This window comes from Candoia aspera, chromosome 3, assembly GCF_035149785.1.
Source record: "Candoia aspera isolate rCanAsp1 chromosome 3, rCanAsp1.hap2, whole genome shotgun sequence".
NCBI classification, from domain to species: Eukaryota; Metazoa; Chordata; class Lepidosauria; order Squamata; family Boidae; genus Candoia; species Candoia aspera.
This window is the reverse complement of record NC_086155.1, coordinates 22558588-22581868: the sequence shown is the minus strand read 5'-3', so window position 1 is coordinate 22581868 and position 23281 is coordinate 22558588. Positions and strand designations below refer to the sequence as shown.

General features: G+C 40.4%; 1 protein-coding gene across 1 annotated transcript; it reads right to left on the bottom strand.

Moving 5' to 3' along the window:
• Positions 1 to 1802: 1802 nt before the first annotated feature.
• On the bottom strand, positions 1803 to 19551 carry R3HDML (R3H domain containing like). The gene is made up of 6 exons (XM_063297116.1): positions 19353 to 19551; positions 18475 to 18823; positions 10379 to 10497; positions 8206 to 8338; positions 4755 to 4870; positions 1803 to 2817 (listed from the first exon to the last, which is right to left on the bottom strand). The coding sequence occupies exons 2-6, from the start codon at positions 18733 to 18735 to the stop codon at positions 2685 to 2687; spliced, it is 762 nt and encodes a 253-aa protein (XP_063153186.1). The 5' UTR covers positions 18736 to 18823; positions 19353 to 19551; the 3' UTR covers positions 1803 to 2684.
• Positions 19552 to 23281: the final 3730 nt, after the last annotated feature.

Sequence of the window (23281 nt, the reverse complement as noted above, 5' to 3'; positions counted from 1 at the left end):
CCCGCCCTTTGGAACATCTTGCCCTCAGAAGTGAGGCAGGCGTCTTCACTTCCGACCTTTAGGAGGGCCCTGAAAATCTGGTTCTGCCATCTTGTATGGGGCAGGCAGGTGGGCAACCATCCATGGGGTTGGCTCGCACCTTAGAGCTCCTCCCACCTGATCAGAATTTTTAACCTCTTGGATTTTATACTTATTATTGCATTTTATATCTGTAATTGTTTTTATAGAAGTTAATTGTCATTATTATAATCTTGATTTTACTGATTTTATTGTAAACCCCCCAGAGTCCCCCTTTTGGGGGAGATGGGCGGTGGCAAAATTTGAATAATAAATAAATAAATAAATAAATACTGTAGACCTCCAAGGGCACAATGCTGGTTGGAGTTTTTAATATTACACAGCCTAAACGGCTGTCATTTCTCCAGGAATGCTCCATGTATTTTCCTTCTATGGCCATTAACAATGAAGAAGCTCCAGCCAATGGTCCATCTATGAACAGCATTGAGCTTCTGACTTATCAGAGCAAGATATTTCTAATGGTGGTCCTCATGCCACTGCTAACAGCATTCCACTATGCATCTATTCAGGAAGGCTTGGTTTCTTGGTTTGGCTGCTGATCCAAGTTATATTTTGGTTTGGCTGCTGGTCCAAGTTATATTTTGTTGTTGTATGCCTGGCTATTTCTACAGTAAAAATCCCTTTACCCTTACTATTGTCTTTTAGGACCTGGTTAGTTAGTAGTTTAGACTTATATTGAAGTTGATTTACTATCTGAATGTGTTAGGCAGGGCCATCTCTGGTTTAAAATATTTCTCAGAAAGCAGAACTGTGGAAGGCTTTTGCTGGAGACCTTTGGAACTTATTACCATTAGATCAGTCAACTGAGCACTAGATAGACTGATTCAGTACAAATCAATTTGATATATGCTTTTATGGAACACAAATGAAGATACCTATTTTATAACTTACATGATAAACAGGATTTACATTTTTTTAAATAAGAAAGAAAAATATACTAAAACATTTAGAGTCAAGTTATTAACAACATTGTGAACAAAAATCTGGTTACTGAAGGATGAATGGGGAATTCAAACCTTTGGGCATACTTCCATCTGTTTCACACAATCATACATGTCCTTTGATAGAGTTATATAATGTAAATTCTTGCCTATTGTTCATGTTTCTCTTTCTCCTGCTTTTGCCTTTTTGCCAGTAATATATATTTATTATGCTTGCTGGTGTTTAATAAATAAACACCAAGCTTTATCATTGTTAGATGAACTTAGTGGAATGTGTGCTTGCTCTGGTCTGGATGTAGGGATTGACTGGGAGTGTGCGGGATGTGAACTAAACTAGAAATTACCCACAGCAGTTTTCTAACAAGCTTGGCATAAATGTAGAGGCCTCTGATTCCAAGATCATACAGTCTTAAAAAAAAAATCATCATCTCATAACTCAGGCTTTAGGCCAGTCAAGAAATACAATGCTTAATCAAATCAGACAAAATAATGTTACATGAATGCGGCAAACACAATGTATGCACTGTTTTTAATGCAATCCATTAAGCAAACTTCCCAAAAGATTAATGATTCTGCTGAGAACTATGTCCTTTCTATATATGAAATAATTGGGATGGTATTCTTAATTGATCTAAGAGTCAGATTTTGGTGAAACACATGAACATTTACTATGTGCAAATCAAAGGTAGATTTTTGTCAGTACACCTAAGAGAAAAATTATTGCAAGAGAATGAAATGGAAATTGAAATGTTTCTTTCAAAAACTCAAAAATCACACTGATAATTAAGTTTAATAGAGCAATAAAAATAATTAGTTTATTCAATTGTCAGTTAAAAGCTGAAGAAGCTTTGACTATAATAAGAATGAAAGGTAATCAAACTTTATAACTTGACTGCATGATTCAGAAAAAAGCAAAAGTACATTGATGGGGAAGAAGTAAATGATTACATTTACTTTAAAAATGGTCAAACCTTGCATCAAAATTACCTCTAGTGGCTAAAATGTGGTGTTACTTATTGTTACATTTATATTACACCTTTCCTCAGGGAGCTCAAAGTGGTAAAGAAAGGGAGCTCCCTCATTTTAACATAACAGCAATATCCCTGTAAGGTAATTTGGAATGAAAAATAATGTGTTCCATGGTTGAGTGTGGACTTGAACCTTTATCTCCTCAGTCCAACAGCATATGCACTACGCTGGCTCTCAGTAATGAATCAGAAACTCTTGCTGTTGATTCTTTAAATACTTCCAGGGAATGTCTAGAGATACAGTTACTTGGATTTGGTTTAAATGGTACTTGATGCCTGTCAAACTGGCTTTCCTCTGGTATTTACAATGCCATAGTCCCACAACAAATAAAGAAAGCAGATTAATGATGCAGAGTAAACAAAATCTAAGAATTTATTCCCTACATAAAATTATGGGAAATGCTGGTTCTTGAGCATGCGTGTGAATGTCAAATTATATTTGGAGCTGTACCCAGGTATAGAAGATAGTGGGTGGGGAGGAAATGGCTAGAGAAAGAAATTTAGGATTTCATAAGTAAAAATTATACATCTGTTTTACAATTGGTGGTATATGGGCCCAATCTTCTACCATCTCCATCAGTGAGTCTTCCTTCCATAATTTCAACATAATGGGGAGCTCAGAGTACACATGCTACATTCAGAACCGACCAACTCCATTGGATTTGGGTCCCAAATAACACATGTTGTTGCTGCAGGTGCTTCCATAACTAGATGGGCAGGCAGAACAAGGTCTCCCCAGTTTGTAAGGTGCTTCTCCTATCCAATTTCCCCTGCAAACAAAGAAAGGCAAAGTGCATGAGCCATAGTCTGTTCCTGGATACTACATTGGTGCATATTATTAACCTCTTTTTTCTTTTTTGTGCCTTCAAGTCAGAGTTGATTCCTAGTGACTGCCTGGTCAAGTCCCTGAAGTTTTATACTGGTGTAGGCTTTCACAGCTGTTATCTGTTGGGCAGTGTTGAGCTTCAGGGTTTAGCAATCATGGTCTAGACAACAAATTTCCTGACATTTCACTGGCAACTATGGCTGGCATCATCAGAGGCAAGCAGAGCACCTTGCCTCTGAAGATGCCAGCCACTGTTGCCAGTGAAATGTCAAGAAATCTGTTGTCAAGACCACAGTCACTAAAGCCTGATGTTCAACACTGCCCTGCAGTTTTCTTGGCAAGATTTCAGAAGTGGTTTGCCATTGCCTTCTTCCTAGGGCTGGGAGAAGGCGACTGGCCCAAGGTCGTCCAGCTGGTTTTGTGCCTAAGGTAGGACTAGAACTCAGGCTCCTGGTTTCTAGCCTGGTGCCTTAACCACTACACCAAACTGGCTCTTATTATTGACCTTAGACCCTTACAAAGCTTTATTTCATCGCCTGCTGTTTGTATGAGAATTATTTACTGTCAGAGAAACCCTTCTCTGATACCTACACCTCAATGTTGAACAGGATAATTTGTACACCATGATCCGGACTGGCAGGGTAGCAACTCAAGCAAGAAGCAACAGAAATTCTCTCCAGGGATTAGAGATGCTGCTGTATCTCTGCATTAGGAATAACTGAACGCCTTTCCACACTCCTGTAAAAGGGATTTTCTTAACTTCCCCTTCACTGCAGCATGAACCTATTCCGTGCCCTCATATTGCCTTTGTCTCATCCCCATCACTTTGTTCAGGCAGTTTAAATCATCCTGAAGTGTTCCAGTTTTAAATGTTTTCCTTTTTTCTCAATATCATTTTTGCCACGGATGCAATCTGGCATGCCTCACCAATGATGTGATTGCCAACATGGTCAGTGGTTGGGATTTGCCCAGCTCTGATGGGCCACTTTAGGCTGCCTAGGCCATGGTCCCTCCCCTCCAGTCACTAATCCTGGGAACCCCTCCTGGGACTTGCTCTTCATGGCCATTTTGGCTTGGGATGCAAGAAAGACTGGACACAAGTGGGGACAGGGCCTGAATGATCTTACTCAGGGCCAGAATGACAGACTTAAAGACTTTCAGGCAAGATTAACAGAGGCAGATCCAGAATAGTACATCATTCAGAAATGCAATGAGCCAGAAGCGATAAACAGTTATGGGATACTTTGGGTAATATTTGCTGAGTTTATTTTCTGTAGTCCACTAATGTGCAGAGTTTTGTTAAGCAGTATGAGGCCATATTCTGCCTCTGCTAAATAAAGGAAGATTATTCTGATGCCTCCTTAAATTATAAGAATTCCCATGGACTGTATTTTTAAATAAGAAGGACATTAGAAAGGATATGATATTACAAGGAGGAACAAGAGCTTAAACCTTTTCCTTCTGGCCATTTTCAATTCTAAATAGTTCCTTACAAATTGGTTTCTTCCCCCATACCCTCACATACTACACAGAGATCCAGATATCTCTGTATAAGTGTTGTAGTCTGTCTGTTTATGCATGTCTCCCTTACCTTAACCTACCATTTTTTCCAAGAATATCTACTAGCCGTCAGAAGGCACTATGGACTTCATCAGGAATAGTTCCTTGGTGCCTTGTGTTCCACATTCTTCTCTCCCTTATACCCTAATGTTAACCCTAATGCTAACCCTAATGTGGCTGTCTGTCAGGGATAAGTCCTTTTTAAAGTCAGTTTTCCTCAACCTGAAACTGAAATGTTGAAGTAGGATAACCTGTAATTCCCCATAATTATGGAAGGTCATCATCCAATATATTTGTATGGCACTCAAATAGGTTACTTACTTGATGGCGTAATTGCACACTAAGTAGACCGCTTGCCGCCATGTGTTGCCCCACACTTTTATGTTGGTACAAGTGTGGACAGCACAGCCAATTCTGTTGCTAGAAGCCCACACCATCTGTTAGGAAGACATTAGTACAGCTATTACAAGAAAGAGGCAGATCTGAAAACAGAAGACACATACTTCTGAGTTCACCAGAAACAATGGGATGTTTGTCTTTATGTAAAAGGCACATTATGTAAAAGGCTTATTTATCAATGGTTATTAACCATAAATGGAACTTTTACATTCTCTGGATGATACATCTCCATCAGTTACTTTGGGAGGGAGAAGCAGTAAGGAAATGTATTTCTTATATATCCATGCCTCACTTAGTGATTTTCAAGAAGCATTTGGCTGTCTGCTAAGGGCAAAGGAATCAGGACTATACAGATTCTACATTACAGAACTTTGATCTGTCTCAGCTGGACTTTTCTTATGTTCCTTTTATGGTATCTGCTAAAGGTCATACTCCAGGTCAGCCTTCCCCTGGTGGATGTTCTCCAGATGTGTTGCACAGCAACTTCCATAATTTACAGCCAATGGCCATGCTGACTGTGGATGATGCGAATAAGAAAAGGCTGGTGTAGGTCTGATCTCTTTAACTGAGCTTTGATGAACCTAATAATTAAAAGCTTCAGTAAAAAAAGCACTGATAACCAGGGGAAAAAAGTATGCTTGCTTCCCATGCTTAAAATTATGGAAATGTGAGATTACCATCTGGTGGATATTTAGCAGCATCTCAAACACATCATTCTTTTCCTGGGCAAGCAGAGATAGGAAGAAAGGAACTGTTCAAAACATGTATGAGCCAAGCATTGCTGGTGTTTGGCAGTACTGCAAAACAGTAACATACAGGCTCTGGACCCCAGAAGGAATTGTGTCTCCCTAGGACTATAGCATCAAAACCTAGTAGAGATTGTCAACTTTTTTTCCTAATAGGCTCCCACTCCTCTCCTAATTCCATAATACAAAAACATTTAACAGATCTTCCTTTCCCCCCACACATTTCTCCTTACTAGGAAAAGTTCTGTATTTGTGCACTTGTTCAAGGGACTGAATCCTAGAAAACTTCCATACAAGAACTCTGTGTCACCTCAGAAGAATCTCTGGACCTCTGAGATCCTATGAGCTGAGTTTGGTACCTGGTCAATTTATTACCAGCTTAACTGCAGTGTTTCTCAAGGTGCAAAAAAGCAACTTTTGATTTTGTTGTGATGAAACTCTTCAGGACGTGTGACCAGCCTGCTTATCCACTGGAGGGAACTCCTGCTTTGCTCTCTTCCCAGCTCTTGAGTTTCAGCCCCTGTAGTTGGTCTTTGAAGGAGACTGCTGATTTATCATAACAAAATTAACAGGAGTTTTTCCCTTCTCTTTGGTAGATTAGGGGGCATGTAAAGCATCAGATTTCTTGATTTTTCAAATGGGAGAAAAGGCATGTTGGTAGCCAAGCAGTTTCGGCCTATTATAAATGTGCAGAATTTTTACAAATGATCAGACAACCATAGAGAACGTGAACTGAACTCCTGGGGAGTCAGTAGGGCTCATTGTGTTTTCAGCATTCTGAGCTTGGCAGGGGTAAAGATGATTGGAAGGTTCACTTTAAACTAATCTGGCAAGTTTCGGGAATGGAAAGGTGCTGTGTGGAAGTGCCTTTGGTGTGTTATGCTTCCAAATTCTATTCTTCATACGGTCTTCTTTCTGAAAAAGAGGTTGTACATCTTTCAAATGCAAGACTGATGACCTTGCTTGGTACATGAAAGTGGGGGAGGGGAAAGTTTAAATAGAAATGGTTCCAGGTATTCACAGAGAAAAGAAAAATCATGTCTAGAAATGATAGCTTAATTGTTTTCCTTTAAAAGATAGCCATGTGAATGTATGTATGTATGTATGTATGTATGTATTTATAAATTGTTTATACAGTTTCAGTCCAACCAGACAGTTACTGAGCAAGCAGGAAAGATAGTTCAGAATTTACATGCTGTCAGATCTCAAATCTTTCATGGTCTCTTACAGTGCTGCTCTCTCAGAACAACAGATTTAGATTTCCTCTTATCACTAACCTTCCCAGTATTTGTTGAGGCTGCTGTTTGTCTTTGCATTCCTGTTTCTTCTCCCTAATCCTGCGGTTAGGCTGGAGTCTTACAGCCACTAACTGGGCCCAACAGGTAGAAACAAGTTAGGCCCATTTGAACTTGTCCACAGTAGTGCTGATTCTGAATATACCACCACAGATTTTTATATGATGATGATGATGATGATGATGATGATGATGATGATGATGATGATGATGATGATGATGATAAGAAGCAAAGCACTAAATGACAGCCTCCTGGCCTCTTTGTAGCAGCTGGGAAGACTAAAAACATGACTGTCAGATGACTGATCAAATAATCTGAGATTGTGTGCTCCTGGCACTTAAGGATAAATGAATTGTCTATGGAATAAATTCACCAGATTGGCCATGTTGTGTGAACAGGACCATAAAACGAATAGTGATAATGCCCTAAATCTAATTTTGGTTATAGATAAGACCCTGATACACAGCTGATTACGGATCGTGAATAAGGATCCATCCAAAATGGCATTCAGCTTTCTTAAGCATGTCTAAATGACTATTTCAGTGTAGATGTAAATATAAATGCCTGAAGTACGTAAGTATCTGCAAAAGCTGTGTTTATAAAAATCTGGATAACATTTTCTGGCTGAACTGAGATAATTAATTATCCATCCACTTTGCAATCAACCTGTTGCTCAGACATTTCTCTCTTAAAGTTGAAGGTGGATAATGATATGATTAAAATGTATCCCCTATGTCACAGATTCTTGTGGTTTTTTAATGGATAAATGGAACACTTTTGGATTGAATTGTTTCAACAGGAAAAAATACATTTCAACAGGAAAAAACTTGAAAAATATTGAATCTGTGGATCTACTTCATTTATTTAAAATGGAGGGCAAATTGTGAATCAGTGAATCAATGGAGGGAGGAACGGATGATCTTTGGAAATAAAACTGAGACCCTTTTACATCCACACCCTGCTGTGTGAGAACAGTTTATTAAGATCACAAACCATGTTTCTGTAATGTGGAATACCACAAGCAGTTGACCAATCCTGACCAAAAGGCTTTTTCTTAATATCACATGAGAAAATTATCCATCCATTCAACCTTGCCTGCATGGTTACAACATGTTTAAATATGTGCACACACATATATGGTGAATGAAGAGATCTGTATAAACTGATCTAAATGTCATTTTTTTATCCTTAGGCACAATACTGTATTGTAACACCAGTTGGTGGTCTGTTGTGATTTTAATCTGATTTCAATGTGTTATAAACTGCTGTGAGAAAACTTGGTTTTGAAAGGTGATGTAGACAATTTAAACATAAATAAAAATAAATGTTTACCTGGGTATAATGGCTGCAGACAGAACCATTACACTTGGAAGGGCATCTGGGCTTGCATTCATAGGGATAAGGAAAGGAGTAGTGCTGCTTCTCGTAATACCAAGATTTTACTAGGTCCACCACGGAATGGTACCTACAGAGGACCATGCACAGTGTATGAATTATTCATTTCTTTTCATAAAAGAAACGAAGGAGTCCAACATCCAAATGGTTTGACAGAGGAAAATGGCAGTTCCCTCTAAATCCCCAGATCTTCCCACATCTTTCTGGAAACATGGAACATAATACCTACAGCATTTCTCCCTCAGGGGATCAGATATAGGTATCTCTAGAATCTCCCCCTCCGGTACTAACAACTGCAGTTTCAACACAACCAGACAAACAAACTGGAAAGAATCAGATCTGAGAAGGATCAAAAGCCCCTGGGTGCCTTCCTCCCCCTCCCTTCTTGGCCTGCCCCCATTGTCAGGACAACTCAGCTGCCAATCAAATAGCAGCTGCCAATTGGACAGTAGCATTGGACAGGAGGTGGGGGTGAGAAGGGGGAGAGAAGACAAGATGGCTTCCAAGGAGCTCTGCAACAGCAGGCCTTGCGAAGAAGAGGCTGAATAAACAGAGCCAAAGGCCAGGAGTCAAAGTAAAGAGGGAAACGAAAATATAGCCCTGATGAGAAGAGGCCACAGGAAAAGAGGCTGCAACTGAGATAACAGGGGAGAGAGAGGCATTATTTCCTTCCCTCAGAATGACACGAGGTAAAAGTTCTTCTAGCCGTTTCCCTCAGATGGCACAAAGATTGGGAAGTAAAGCCAATTAGTGGACAGCTAGGACCACTGAACTGCAGCAGAGTTTAACACAGCAGAGGAGCTGCACACAGAAAAAGAATATTATCTTAAATAGCTTAAATGAGCACATCAGAGAAACACAGGGTATTGACCTTACACATTCAGCCCTCCCAAGCATAAAGATTCACATGCTTAGACATAGTAGGTTTAAAAGTAAAGTAAAAAGAATATCTTACTGACTTTTATTCTTGGTTCTGTTACATCCATCTCTGGTGGGAAAATGAAGTTCCTTGTTTCTTCTGTTCTTTAACTACACTTAGTGATCTCTTAGCCCTATAGCTGCTAAGAGCTGCATGGAAGAAAGGGTTAGGCACATGGCTTTAGGCCCAAGATGGAGGCAGAGGAGAGCAGCATGCTTGCTTCCTCCTCAGTAGGTGGAAGGAGGAGGAAGGGAGAGAGGAAGTGGGAGTGGCAACAAACAGCTTCCTCAATAGCACAGAGAGTTTGCATCCTAGAGCAACCATCCATATGCTAATGAGGCATGCTGGATTTGCTAGGACTTCCAACAGGAAGAAGAAGAAGAAGAAGAGAAGAGTCCAGAAGTCCAGCCAGGAACAAACAAGGAGAAAAGATGAAGAAAAAGTAAAGAGCTTGACAGAACACAAGTACAAAGCAGAAATTAAAAAAGAGTTTACAGAAAATAGTTAAAACAAAATAGTTTTATTGTTAAGATTCATTTCTACAATAGCTGTAGGCATTTATAATTTACCATTCCTTTTTCTTTTATTTGTAAACTTTCTTTTTAAAAATAAATGCTTCCCCCCCCTCCCCTAGAAGTAGAAAAGGCAACATGCCATAGCTACCTATCTTATGATGAAGAAGAAAAGACTAATGAGGAAAATGAATAAACAAAAAGTCCTTTGCCATCTGATTCCCCCCATCTCCCTGCCACCCCTGCTCTCTCTCTCTCTCTCTCTCTCTCTCTCGCACAGACACACACACACACAGATCACTAAAGAAGAGTTTACAAACTGCTGTTTATGAGGCTGTAGAAAGGAAAAGAACCAGGAAACGGGCGGAAGCATGCATAGGAGTATGCGTGCTAGAGCCATGCTTCCCACAAAAAGGTCTTAGAGTACCCTGTTCTGGAAGACTACAGTGTGGGCTCTGTGCAGCCACATCACCCATATGTATACAGAGATTACAAAGAAATACATAATCAGAAGATCCTAGTTGATTTATTCATTAAGTTATATAGGGTTGTATAGAGGTGGACCACACTGTTAATCTGATTTGTTTTTTAATGAAGCAACTTCTCTGGAATTCTGCAAGAGATTTGGCTCCATTTGACATCACAAAACATCCAAGCATAGCTGGAAGACACTCCTTACCTGCCAGAGTGAATGGCAAGGTTTTGCCCAATAAATGTCATCAGTTGTGGAGGTCCATGTTCCCATATACACTGTTTTGCCCATGCTTCTGCAGATCTGGCTAGCCTCTCATCCCATACCTTCTCATGAACAGTGAGAAAAACAAGAACAACAAAGAAAGCAACATAAACAGGCAGTTGGATTTTGCTCAAGATAAAATGTAGATGATCCATCCCCATGCCTTAGTTTTAAACTAATGTATGCCACAGGACAAAGAAAGTACAGGAAACATAAAATAAGTATGTCCTGGAAAACAATGTTAGCTAAAGTATGATTTACATTTTTTTTCTCTTTTGGAATCCACATTCCTTTGGATGCAACTTGGCAAGGGACAAATATTTGCAGTTGGCTGACTCAAAACTCCTTCTTTCCTGGTCTTAAACAGGTCCCCAGTTTAAGAACGTCCCGGTTTACGGACAACTCCTAGTTAATAATGGACTGCCATAAAGACTATTATATTAACAATTCGAGTTAAGTACAATGTTTCAGGATAAATACACAATACTACTTTGTGTATTATTATGTTTAAGTTGTTTTAATGTATTTGGAAGTGTTTCTTAAGTGTTTTATATGCATAGAAAGGTACAATATATATCATATACTAAAACAAACATTTGAATAACTGATGCTAAATAACTGTTACGATTTACACATTTGACTTAAGGACATTCTTAAACTGGGGATCTGCTGTATTAAGCTGAGAGTTGCAGGTAGCAGGTTGCCTATCGGAGCATCAGTTATAGCTAGTAATATAATCCAATTTGAATTGCTTCATTTTAGGCTGAAGGCAGAGAATTACATCCCTAATGTATTACTTATTTAAAATCATCTAGCATCTAGAAATCTAGTATGCCTGGAAATCAGTTTAGCACATTCACTTTCTTAGTGCAAGCAGACTTTATATTTGAGAGAAAAGTGGATCCACCTGCAGTTCACAGTAGCACAAAGCTATCTGGATACCATTTAGTCAGCTTTTGAATTCTTCACTGGTGGTCATATAGCTCATTTAAAATAATTTTGGCTGTTCAGCAAATGTGGGAAAAGTGGAGAGGCTGTGAATATGTACCACAGAACTATGGGCATACATACTCTGGACCAGCTTTTCTCAACCTTTTGACCCTGGAGGAACCCTTGAAATATTTTTCAGGCCTCGGGGAGCCCTGCACATTCAGGCTCAAATATAGGCCAGAAGTTACAAAATTATTATATTTGTTTCATGTGTAGGCCTGTATATATGCACTAACATTGTTCTTAAACTGAAAATAAATAATGAGGCTTACCTCTTTAATGTGAAGTTACCCAAATTTGAAATAATTTTTTTAATAAATCATTATCTCCCATACCCTAGCTACCTCTCATAGAATCCTAGAGTTCCATGGAACTCTGGTTGAGAAACACTGCTCTGGACAATAGGCTTTCTTTACAGAACTGCAAAACATGTTTTGTTGTTTATTCGTTTAGTCGCTTCCGACTCTTCATGACTTCATGGACCAGCCCACGCCAGAGCTTCCTGTCGGTCGTCAACACCCCCAGCTCCCCCAGGGACGAGTCCATCACCTCTAGAATATCATCCATCCATCTTGCCCTTGGTCGGCCCCTCTTCCTTTTGCCTTCCACTCTCCCTAGCATCAGCATCTTCTCCAGGGTGTCCTGTCTTCTCATTATGTGGCCAAAGTATTTCAGTTTTGCCTTTAATATCATTCCCTCAAGGGAGCAGTCTGGCTTTATTTCCTGGAGGATGGACTGGTTTGATCTTCTTGCAGTCCAAGGCACTCTCAGAATTTTCCTCCAACACCACAGTTCAAAAGCATCGATCTTCCTTCGCTCAGCTTTCCTTATGGTCCAGCTCTCGCAGCCATATGTTACTACAGGGAACACCATTGCTTTAACTATGTGGGCCTTTGTTGTCAGTGTGATGTCTCTGCTCTTAACTATTTTATCGAGATTTGTCATTGCTCTTCTCCCAAGGATTAAGCGTCTTCTGATTTCCTGACTGCAGTCAGCATCTGCAGTAATCTTTGCACCTAGGAATACAAAGTCTTTCACTGCTTCTACATTTTCTCCCTCTATTTGCCAGTTATCAATCAAGCTGGTTGCCATAATCTTCTTTTTTTTGAGGTTTAGCTGCAAGCCAGCTTTTGCACTTTCTTCTTTCACCTTCATCATAAGGCTCCTCAGTTCCTCTTCACTTTCAGCCATCAAAGTGGTATCATCTGCATATCTGAGATTGTTAATGTTTCTTCCAGAGATTTTAACTCCAGCCTTGGATTCCTCAAGCCCAACTTGTCGCATGATGTGTTCTGCATACAAGTTGAATAGGTAGGGTGAGAGTATACAGCCCTGCCGTACTCCTTTCCCAATCTTAAACCAGTCTGTTGTTCCGTGGTCTGTTCTTACTGTTGCTACTTGGTCGTTATACAGATTCTTCAGGAGGCAGACAAGATGACTTGGTATCCCCATACCACTAAGAACTTGCCACAATTTGTTATGGTCCACACAGTCAAAGGCTTTAGAATAGTCAATAAAACAGAAATAGATGTTTTTCTGAAACTCCCTGGCTTTTTCCATTATCCAGCGGATATTGGCAATTTGGTCTCTAGTTCCTCTGCCTTTTCTAAAGCCAGCTTGTACATCTGGCAATTCTCGCTCCATGAACTGCTGAAGTCTACCTTGCAGGATCTTGAGCATTACCTTACTGGCATGTGAAATGAGTGCCACTGTTCTATAGTTTGAACATTCTTTAGTGTTTCCCTTTTTTGGTATGGGGATGTAAGTTGATTTTTTCCAGTCTGATGGCCATTCTTGTGTTTTCCAAATTTGCTGGCATATAGCATGCATTACCTTGACAGCATCATCTTGCAAGATTTTGAACAGTTCAGCTGGGATGCCGTCGTCTCCTGTTGCCTTGTTATTAGCAATGCTTCTTAAGGCCCACTCAACCTCACTCTTCAGGATGTCTGGCTCTAGCTCACCGACCACACTGTCAAAGCTATCCCCGATATTGTTATCTTTCCTATACAGGTCTTCTGTATATTCTTGCCACCTTTTCTTGATCTCTTCTGCTTCTGTTAGGTCCTTGCCATCTTTGTTTTTGATCATGCCCATTTTGGCCTGGAATTTACCTCCGATGTTTCTAATTTTCTGGAAGAGGTCTCTTGTCCTTCCTATTCTATTGTCTTCTTCCACTTCCGCGCATTGCTTGTTTAAAAATAATTCCTTATCTCTTCTGGCTAACCTCTGGAATTTTGCATTTAATTGGGCATATCTCCTCCTATCACTGTTGCCTTTTGCTTTCCTTCTTTCTTGGGCTACTTCTAGTGTCTCAGCAGACAGCCATTTTGCCTTCTTGGTTTTCTCTTTCTTTGGGATGTATTTTGTTGCCGCCTCCTGAACAATGCTGAGTTCTTCCGGGACCCTATCTACTAAGTCCAGTCCCTTAAATCTATTCTTCACCTCCACTGCATATTCCTTAGGAATATTAGTGAGCTCATATCTAGCTGATCTGTGGGTCTTCCCTAATCTCTTTAGTCTGATCCTAAATTGTGCAAGAAGAAGTTCGTGATCTGAACTACAGTCAGCTCCAGGTCTTGTTTTTACCGACTGTACAGATGTCCGCCACCTTTGGCTGCAAAGGATGTAATCAATCTGATTTCGGTGTTGTCCATCTGGTGAAGTCCATGTATAAAGCCGTCTCTTAGGTTGTTGGAAGAGAGTGTTTGTTATGCAGAGTGAATTGTCTTGGCAAAATTCTATCAGCCTATGTCCTGCTTCATTTTGTTCTCCCAGGCCATACTTACCTGTAATTCCAGGTGTCATTTGACTGCCCACCTTAGCATTCCAGTCTCCTGTGATGAAAATAACATCTCTTTTAGGCGTGTTGTCCAGTAGGTGCTGCAGATCCTCATAGAACTGCTCTACTTCAGCTTCTTCAGCATTTGTGGTTGGGGCGTATATTTGGATCACTGTGATGTTAGATGGCTTGCCCTGAATTCGAATTGAGATCATTCTGTCATTTTTTGGGTTGTATCCAAGCACTGCTTTAGCCACTTTACTATTAATTATGAAGGCTACTCCATTTCTTCTGTGGTCCTCTTGTCCGCAGTAGTAGATCTGGTGGTCATTTGATGTGAAGTGGCCTATTCCAGTCCCTTTCAGTTCACTGACTCCCAGAATGTCTATCTTTAATCTTGACATCTCACCAATAACCACATCCAATTTGCCCTGGCTCATAGATCTTACATTCCAGGTTCCAATGGCGTGTTGATCCTTAGAACATCGGATTCGCCGTTCACCACCAGCACCGTTGGCCGCTAGCCGTCCTTTCGGCTTTGAGCTAGCTGCGTCATCACGTCTGGGGCTAGTTGAGCTCATCCTCTGTTCCTCCCCAGTAGCATTTTGACCATCTTCCGACCTGGGGGTCTCATCTTCCGATGGTATACCGACATATCTCTGGTTGTACTGATCCATTTAGTTTTCACGGCAAGAATACTGAGGTGGGTTGCCATTACCTTCCCCAGGGATCGCATTTAGTCTGACCTCTCTGTCATGACCTTCCCGTCTTGGGTGGCCCTTCACGGTTTAGCTCATGGCATCATTGAGGTGCTCAAGCTCCAGCACCACAACAAGGTAACGATCCTTTGCTGAAGGCAAAACATGTAGCTGTTAGGATATGTAAGGACATGATCAGTCTCTCCAATTATTCATGTCTGGAACACCCTTGACAAGTAAGGATTTCATTTGGTTATGTAAGCCATTTGGGAGCTGCAGCACCATATGTGAACTAATTTTGTTGGAAAGTATTATAACAGGAGTATGTGAAAGTTTCCATCCTTGGTATTCACATAAGTTTTACGTAATTGATACAGAAGAGATACAGGTAACCGTCAGTTTCATCTACAGTTTCATGTAACTCTGATTAATTAGATATCAGATCTTGGTATACATGTAATGGTGATATAAATTAAATAAATAAATAAATAAATAATGGTTTCTAGCTTTTTGTTACTTTGCACATGTGCCAAATGGTAGATAGGCTTTTGTGCACACATAAAGTATGTTTTTAATGGTTAGGTCATATGTACAATGTATCTGTGTCCCTCCTTGTCATAACTTGGTCAGAGTGGATCTTGATAGGTCAGCCTGGTAACAAGGCTCCATGTGGCTTCCTCACAGCAGTTGACCTTCTTTGGAGTGACTTGCTTGACTGATGATGGAGGGAGTTGCCCTATTCATGCCACATGGCTCACATTGCTCATCTGCTCTGAGGAGCTCTTTCACAGTCATGGTAGACCATGCAGAGATTGGAGCAAGCCATAAGTCATCTGTAGACTTTCTGTATCTGGTGACATAGCAAGCAACCTTTCCACTAACATCATGAAAGACCCACATGGAGCTGAAAAACCAGTGTGAGCCACTTGCATAAGCAGGACAACTCCCTCTATCAACAAACAAGTGACTTGCTCTAAAAAACAAGGCCAGCTACTGTGAGGAAGCCACATGGAGTCTCATAATTGGGCTGATCCAATTGTGAATAAGTAAATAAAGACACAGAAGCAAATGTAGGTACATCATACAGATTATCATCATGGGAGTAACAGGGGAGAAGAGAATTAGGCTCCAATTCCCATAGAACTATGTTCTCATAGTTTGCAATGTTATTATCTGCAGTTTTATGCTGAAATGGAACCTCAGCAAATAACAAAGCTACCTGTACTTCATTTAAAAAGAAAAAAAAACTGAGAACATTCAGATTTTTAACCTGTTTGCTGCTGTTTTCTTAACCGAATTAGTGCATTCTTTGTTTCCACATATTTCTCCTTCCTAGACAGGTATAGGAGATCATAAGGAAGGATTGACATCACAATGATGTACAGTCAATGAAATCGGGTTGTGTCATGACCTTATAGGAAGAAATGAAGCCAGAAGAGTATGAGGCTAATGCTTCCTTGATAAGAAACAGTAATAAAAGTGGTCACAATTGACTGGAAGTTATGCATTGAACAACATAATCCTAATGCCATCTATCCAAGAACACTCACACCCCATCTATGAAAAATGAAAGTCATGATCCTATGCAAGAAAATGCTTTCAAGCGGTTATATGTGAGTTTGAGAGAGGGAGGGAAGAATGTAAACATTTGAGCAGGCAGAAAATGTTCAAACACAAAAAGAAAAGAATCATAATTGCAAGTTGATCAAGGAGTCCAGTTTGAATACTTGGCTCCTGTGTTATTATATGGAAGCAGGTGGAATATCAGCCTCAGTTTTATTTTATGCCCCAGATCCTGTTACAGAGATTACTGAGTGTTAATGGAAGTGCCTTGATCCATAACTGGCAATTGCCTGAGTCATTATTAAAGCCCTACATGGCATGGGGCCAGGTTACCTGAGGGACCGCCTCTTCCCCATTACATCAACCTGTCCCACCCGATTGTGCAGAGAGGGCATGCTGCGGACCCCGTCTGTAAGAGAATTGCATCTGGCGGGGTCCAGGAAGCAGGCCTTCTCTGCAGTAGCTCCCACCCTGTGGAACATGCTGCCCCCAGAGGTGAGATTGGCCCCATCGCTGCTGGCCTTTCGGCGGAGTCTGAAGACCTGGTTCTGCCGCCTTGCTTGGGGTGGAGAGGGGAATAGATCTACATGGGGATGGCTGCTATAGACCACTCCTCCCACACTTGGACTGTTTTAGATTCTTCACCACTTGGATTCTTTATTTTTACCTCTATTTATATTATTTATTACTGTATTTTACTCTCTGTATTTATGGTTATGGTTTTAATCGATTGTTGTAAACTGCCCAGAGTCCCCCGATGGGAGGAGATGGGCGGGGATAAATTAGATGAATAAAATAAATAAAATAAATATTATCAAACAGCAACACATTTCATTTACCCAGTCCATTTTATTACACTGTAAACAAATGCAAACCTTTCCCTTTTTTCTCCCCAGTACAAGCCCATCCTACCATATTAGAGGTGACCACAATTACAATTATTGTTCCAATTATTACCTGAGCACCAATTGATTTATCACATGCATATGCTTTTAAATCAATGTGGACCTTTTGCAAGAACACTCTTATTCTACCTCCAGCTCATTCCACGGCTATTCTACATCGCTGCTTCAAACCTCATAAACACATAATCGTGAATCCAGTGCCAGATATCAACAGCATATTCAAACAAAAAGTAGAACATACAATTCCAGATCTCATTTTAAGACCTTAAACTGAATAATGTTTTACCATATTACATAGTACAAAAATTTCATAAATTCCTACAATAAGGTTGGTGATTACTGAAAAAGATGGGATATAGCTTATGTATCTTCAGAAATTTCCCTTGCTACTCAACTAGTGAAGATGCAAAAGTCTTTGGCTTTTTTCCTTACCTAGCCACCCTAGCCACAAAACACTACTTCAAAAAAAAAAAAAAAAGTATATTGATGGAGTTCTCATATTCGACTAATCTGGGTTTCATGGAATTCTCTAAGCCAAAACAAAGGTTCTGTATGTTGCATGAACCAGTTATACCAGAACCAGAAATGACCATGAGATATTTAGGGACATAGCAACATAAGAAACTGCTTTCACTGGGACAGCTAATATATCCACTATGGGAAGGAAGCTTCCTAGGGCTGTTATAATATTTATTATAGATTGACAAGCAAAAGTCAAGAAATGATGCTTTTCTACTGCACCGAGATACAGTGAGGAATTCTGAAAAAATTCTGCAGCAGAGGAATCTTGCCAGGAAAAAAAAAGGGGTAGTTATCCAAGCTACAGTGAAATACCAGGACACTCCTCTGGTAATGAATGCAGAAAACCAGGTGTGTGAACTTGCTAACTGTTCTTATAGTAACTTTGTATAGACTGGTATGTCTTGTTTAGGTTACTGAAATAGTTTGACCAACTTTAAAAATAAAGCTTTGGGGAACTGACAGAACTTTTGCACTGCACATCAAAGGAGCTGTCCACCAATCACATTTATTCAACTATATGTTTCTCAGTTACCAATGTGCTGTTTCCACCCACAAGTAGCAAGTACAAATGAAACTCACCATATATTCCATGTTGGCAGCTGGAGGTGAAACTTGTGCCCGCACTTGATTGTGGTAGCCCAAAAGGGCACTCATCTCCCTGGAAGAAATATAGCGTTTCCTGCGAATCCTTGGTACTCCAAGGGCAGAAATGTGTCTGGTGTCAGGGCTGCCAGAGGGGTAAAGAAGGTCAGTAGTATTGGGCAGCATGAAGACGCTTGATTTCTGTATCATCCAGAAAATTAAGCCACTAAAATATAACTGCATGTACAAAGGAGTCATTTTAGGATTTGCACACTTTTAAACCAGTGTTTATTTGTTCAGTGCAATCAGTACGGAGATACCTTCTTTCTTCCTCCGCTTTATGTATCTAAAATAAACACAGACACTGTTTAATTTTTCATTTTACTGAAAACAAGGTAAGAGAATGAAATCTGAAATACACTAGAGACACTTGAAAAGAATAGAATACAACCATTTGACTAATCTGAATTTATCAAATCCCTAAGATTAGCTGTGAAGTCTCTGGAGATATTTTACTTATCAGTGCTGCTTTAGGAGGAGTATGCCCACCCCCAGTCTATCCCAAAATGATATGAAATGTCCACACGTGCCTGCTAAAGTGATACTAATTAATAGCATGCTGCCAAATCAGCTTTCCCTCAGATTTCACAGGTACACAATTCATTGAGCAAACCTACTGCATAAACCGAAATCAAATTAAGCCAAAATGCAAAGCAAGCAAGATTTAAAAAGTATATTAAGAAAATGCAGAGGCTAAATATTATTATACATAAGGGAATAAAATCAGCTTCTCGTTCTTTTTTAGCCCTAGAAAACCTTATATTTCTGATATTTCCCAAAGAAGCTAATAAGAGGACATTCCCCAGACTACATACCTTGGAGGCCGTGCCAAGAACAGCTGAGAAATGTTAGTTGCTTCGGCAGCAGTTAACTCAAAAAGTGACCTTTACGAACAACCTGCACTCAGACACATGTGGCAGACAGATTTAACACAGCCAATTCCAAGAAGTCTTTGATGGCAATCTGACGCAAAATCTGCATCTGAACTCTTCCCTTGGGGAAAGTTCTAAAGACTGAAAAGTGCTCAACCGGGCAATTTATGACTCTTTCCCTGTGTACACATGGCTTTGTTTCTACCACGTATCTCTGCTTCTTAAGAGTTACGGGGTTGGGAAAGCTGCAAAGGCTATCCAATTAATACACTAACAGTGCAACCTTATACTTGTCTATTTGGAAGAAAACCCTAACTCTAGGGAAGGCAGAAATTGGTCAGGAAAACAGGGACAAAACACATTTTCATCTAGGTTTAGAAAGCGTTGAAATCTGGCATAAACTCAGGTAAGGCCTTTCAAACAGAGAATCTATGTTATATTCCACATTCTTAGTTCACGGCACCACTACTATTCACCCTTGACTCCAGATTGATAATATTGAGGTGAAAGGGCTTCACTACTGGTTCTGGAATGATTGTATTGTTTGCTTCATCTTTTTGTAAAAATTATCCATGTTGACATCCCTAATTTACTGGGTTTACACAACACAATTGTTTGTGTCTTAGTATGCTTTGTGAATCAAGCCAGTATAGTTTATAAACTATGTTTATAGCTTAACATGTTTCTGAACCCTGACAATAATTCTTAAGGATATGGATGTTGTAGCTCCAACCTATGATTAATTAAAGCTGATTAATACTTTGCATATTAATACTTTGCATATTAATACTTTGCATAGAGAGCCAGTTTGGTCTAGCAGTTAAGGCACCAGGCTAGAAACCAGGAGACTGTGAGTTTTAGTCCCATCTTAGGCATGAAAGCTGGCTGGGTGACCTTGGGTCAGTCCCTCTCTCTCAGCCCAACCCATCTCACAGGGTTTTTGTTGTGGGGAAAATAGGAGGAGGAAGGCGTATTAGGTATGTTCGCTGCCTTGAGTTATTTGTAAAAATAATAAAGGCAAGATAGAAAATAATAAATAAATAAATAAATATTATGTGACTCAGTCAACTCTGGCATAATCAACAAACCATAGTTAACTGTTAACCTCCACAGAACCTCCTCTAAGGCTGGAGTCCAACTTAGAGTGAACTTTAGGGTTCTTTATCCATTAGATGCCTTGCAAGTTCCTTACAGTGACCTTGTAGGCAAACCTCAAAGCCACTCCCACCCAGGAGGGCTCGAGTCACCTATAACAAGGCCTCTGAATGGCTATCAGTGGGTGTAGTAAGAGCAGAGAAATATTGTCATTTGGCTGCCCTTGCTGCCATAAGATAGGCCCTAACAGCAGTTCTAACCCAGGTTTAGTAAGATTCACCACTCATCTTCCTCCAGCATCTCTTCACCTACTTCATCCCCCTCAACTCCTTTGTAAACCAAGGTGAGTTCTGGGACCCTGCATGAGGATAGGCTGCTTGGGTACTATCTGATCCAGAACCCCAGCCGCCCTCTCTTTCCAGGCAGCCACCAGGGCTTCATTTGGACCATGCAAAAGACCCTCAGGAACAACTCCAAGTTCACTCTCAGACCCAACTGGATCCATTAGTCATCTGGTGTGGACTGATCCAATAAGCCCAGGCTCCGTGCAGTGAAGGGCAGCACCAGAGAACTGCAGGGCCACCAGAAAGTGATCTGACAATGACAGGGGAGAAACAGAAATCTTCTCCAGTACCAGATCACACTACCCTTGCTCTGACATGAAAACCAGGTCAGGCATGTAACCACTATTATGTGCTGTGCCCTGGATGACCTGGGAGAGGGACAAAGCTGTCATGGTGGCCATGAGCTACTGCAGATCCCATACCCAGAAAAGGCAGGTTCCCCATAGGTTTGGGGAAGTAACCCAGCAACAGAATCAAGGAACTCAGGCATGGAGGATGCTACACAGCAGAAGATTGGTACAATAGCAAATGTCCAAACTGAATCCTAGCCTCCAACTTAACAAACAGGATCTCACACCCAAGTATCTCAGATGACAATCACCACACCTCTACCTCTACCCTGATGTCACACCTGACACCCAGCCAGGCAAATCTCTGAGAGGGGACCCCATCCTCTTGAGCAAGCTAGGTTTTGGTAATATATGTATGCCAGACCAGCAATCTCACCCGTGATCAATCATGGATGAGGTCAACCTTATTACAAACCAACTGTCATGTTCACCGTTTCAATGTGCTGGGTACATCGTAACGTTTCGCATGTCATTAGCCTGATACGTGTTTGATCTCAGAAGGGAGGAAGATTCCTCTTTGGGAAGTTTTTATCTGTTGGCTGCTGGGTCGGAATGTATTTGGGTTATCTCATGTGTTCAAGGTTGCTTTCCCAGGATGTGTAGAAAACGGTTACCAGTACCTGGGAGGGGGATGGTTGCTATGGCTGGTAGGGGGGAAGGATTACGTTTGTAGCCGAGGGTTTTTAGTTTGTATTTGGCGCGCTTTTAGTCATTCTCAGCTTTCTCTGTATCTGCCTTAATTTCCTTAATAAATCAGATTTCATTTAGCAACCTCTTGTGAGTCTGAGTGTTTGGGATAGGCAACCATTACACCAAACTGGTGTTGATAATCTCTATGAGGTAATATCTTTCTCAAAATGTTAAAAGAATTTCTTGCAGAATCGTTGCTAATATTTCCATCAACAAGCCTTATTTTTATGTAGAATAATTATAGTTTAAACAATCCTTTCTATAGTCCATCAGGAATAATTAGATTTATTTTTAAATAATTAATTCTCAATATTGTCTATTTTTTCAGCTTTATTTTTTCAGCTGCAATGCTGGAAAATCCTGATGTATATATTACTTTCCATTATTAGCCAGAGAAGACATATGTTCATTATGAATATGTGTTTCCTTTGAACTCCCTATAATTACTTTTTCTTTCTTCAGCAATATGCTGTCCTCACTGTAGTCTGACCTTCTGGTTTGCCTGAATATGTGTGCTCACTCTTTCTCTTCTAACATTTGGCCAAGACATTCACTCTACATGATTTTTAAAAAATTGTCAGAATCCTTTGAACTCTGTAACTTAACTCTACCCATATCCTCCTGGGCTTGTTTCTACCCAATTATCTTGTATTTTATACATTTTGTATAACTTTGAGGTGTTTTAAATAATTCCCAAGCTTCCAGCAGGGACAGTATGTAAATTATGATTTATGTCCTTTCTTGGGAGATGGCCCAATAGAAGTTCAGGCAGGGGGCTGCATGCCACCAAGGCTTCTAAGCCTATCCTGCCACATCCATTTAGATTTCTAAACATACTTTAGTTTCCATTTGACTGAAATGACCTGGCTTGCGAGGGGCCCAGCTCTGGCTGTCACTGCTGCAAAGCAAGCTGACTTGAAAAGCATCCTATAATGAAGCTGTGTCTCAGGCACAGACTGAAAGAGCTCTAATGAGCGCACACACACACACACCCGGGGCAATCTGTATTCCAGGAATTAGTAGGTTTTGCATCCCTGACAGGTGTCATATCCTGCAGCCCAGACTGCCCCTTTTGCCAAAGCACACGGTATCTGTAGAGAGGACCTTCTAGTGTGCCAAAAAGTACACACAATTAAACTGCTGTCAGCAAAGAAGAAATCCCAACAAATTGTCTCTAATGACTAGATAGACAGAGAAAGACAAAGGGGAGATAAATGTCTGGGCTAACCAAGGAAGACCTTTCATACAAATAGTAATCCTTCCAACAGTACTTGAAAGGAAAAGCAATTTGGCTTCTAATATACAAGAGCTGGCAAGATCAGACCAACTGTTCCTGCTGAATCAAAGCAAAAGATCCATCCAGTCCAACAATCTGCTTTTGGGACAGCCTGAC

What these genes read in the sequence shown, in the direction of transcription:
- R3HDML (XM_063297116.1), bottom strand. Translation starts at nt 18,735, where the DNA reads ATGACTCCTTTGTACATGCAGTTATATTTTAGTGGCTTAATTTTCTGG. An exon ending in CTTGCCATTCACTCTGGCAG is followed by an intron (nt 8,339 to 10,378) that starts GTAAGGAGTGTC and finishes GGTCCTCTGTAG; the next exon opens with GTACCATTCCGTGGTGGACC. An exon ending in TCTGCAGCCATTATACCCAG is followed by an intron (nt 4,871 to 8,205) that starts GTAAACATTTAT and finishes TCTTCCTAACAG; the next exon opens with ATGGTGTGGGCTTCTAGCAA.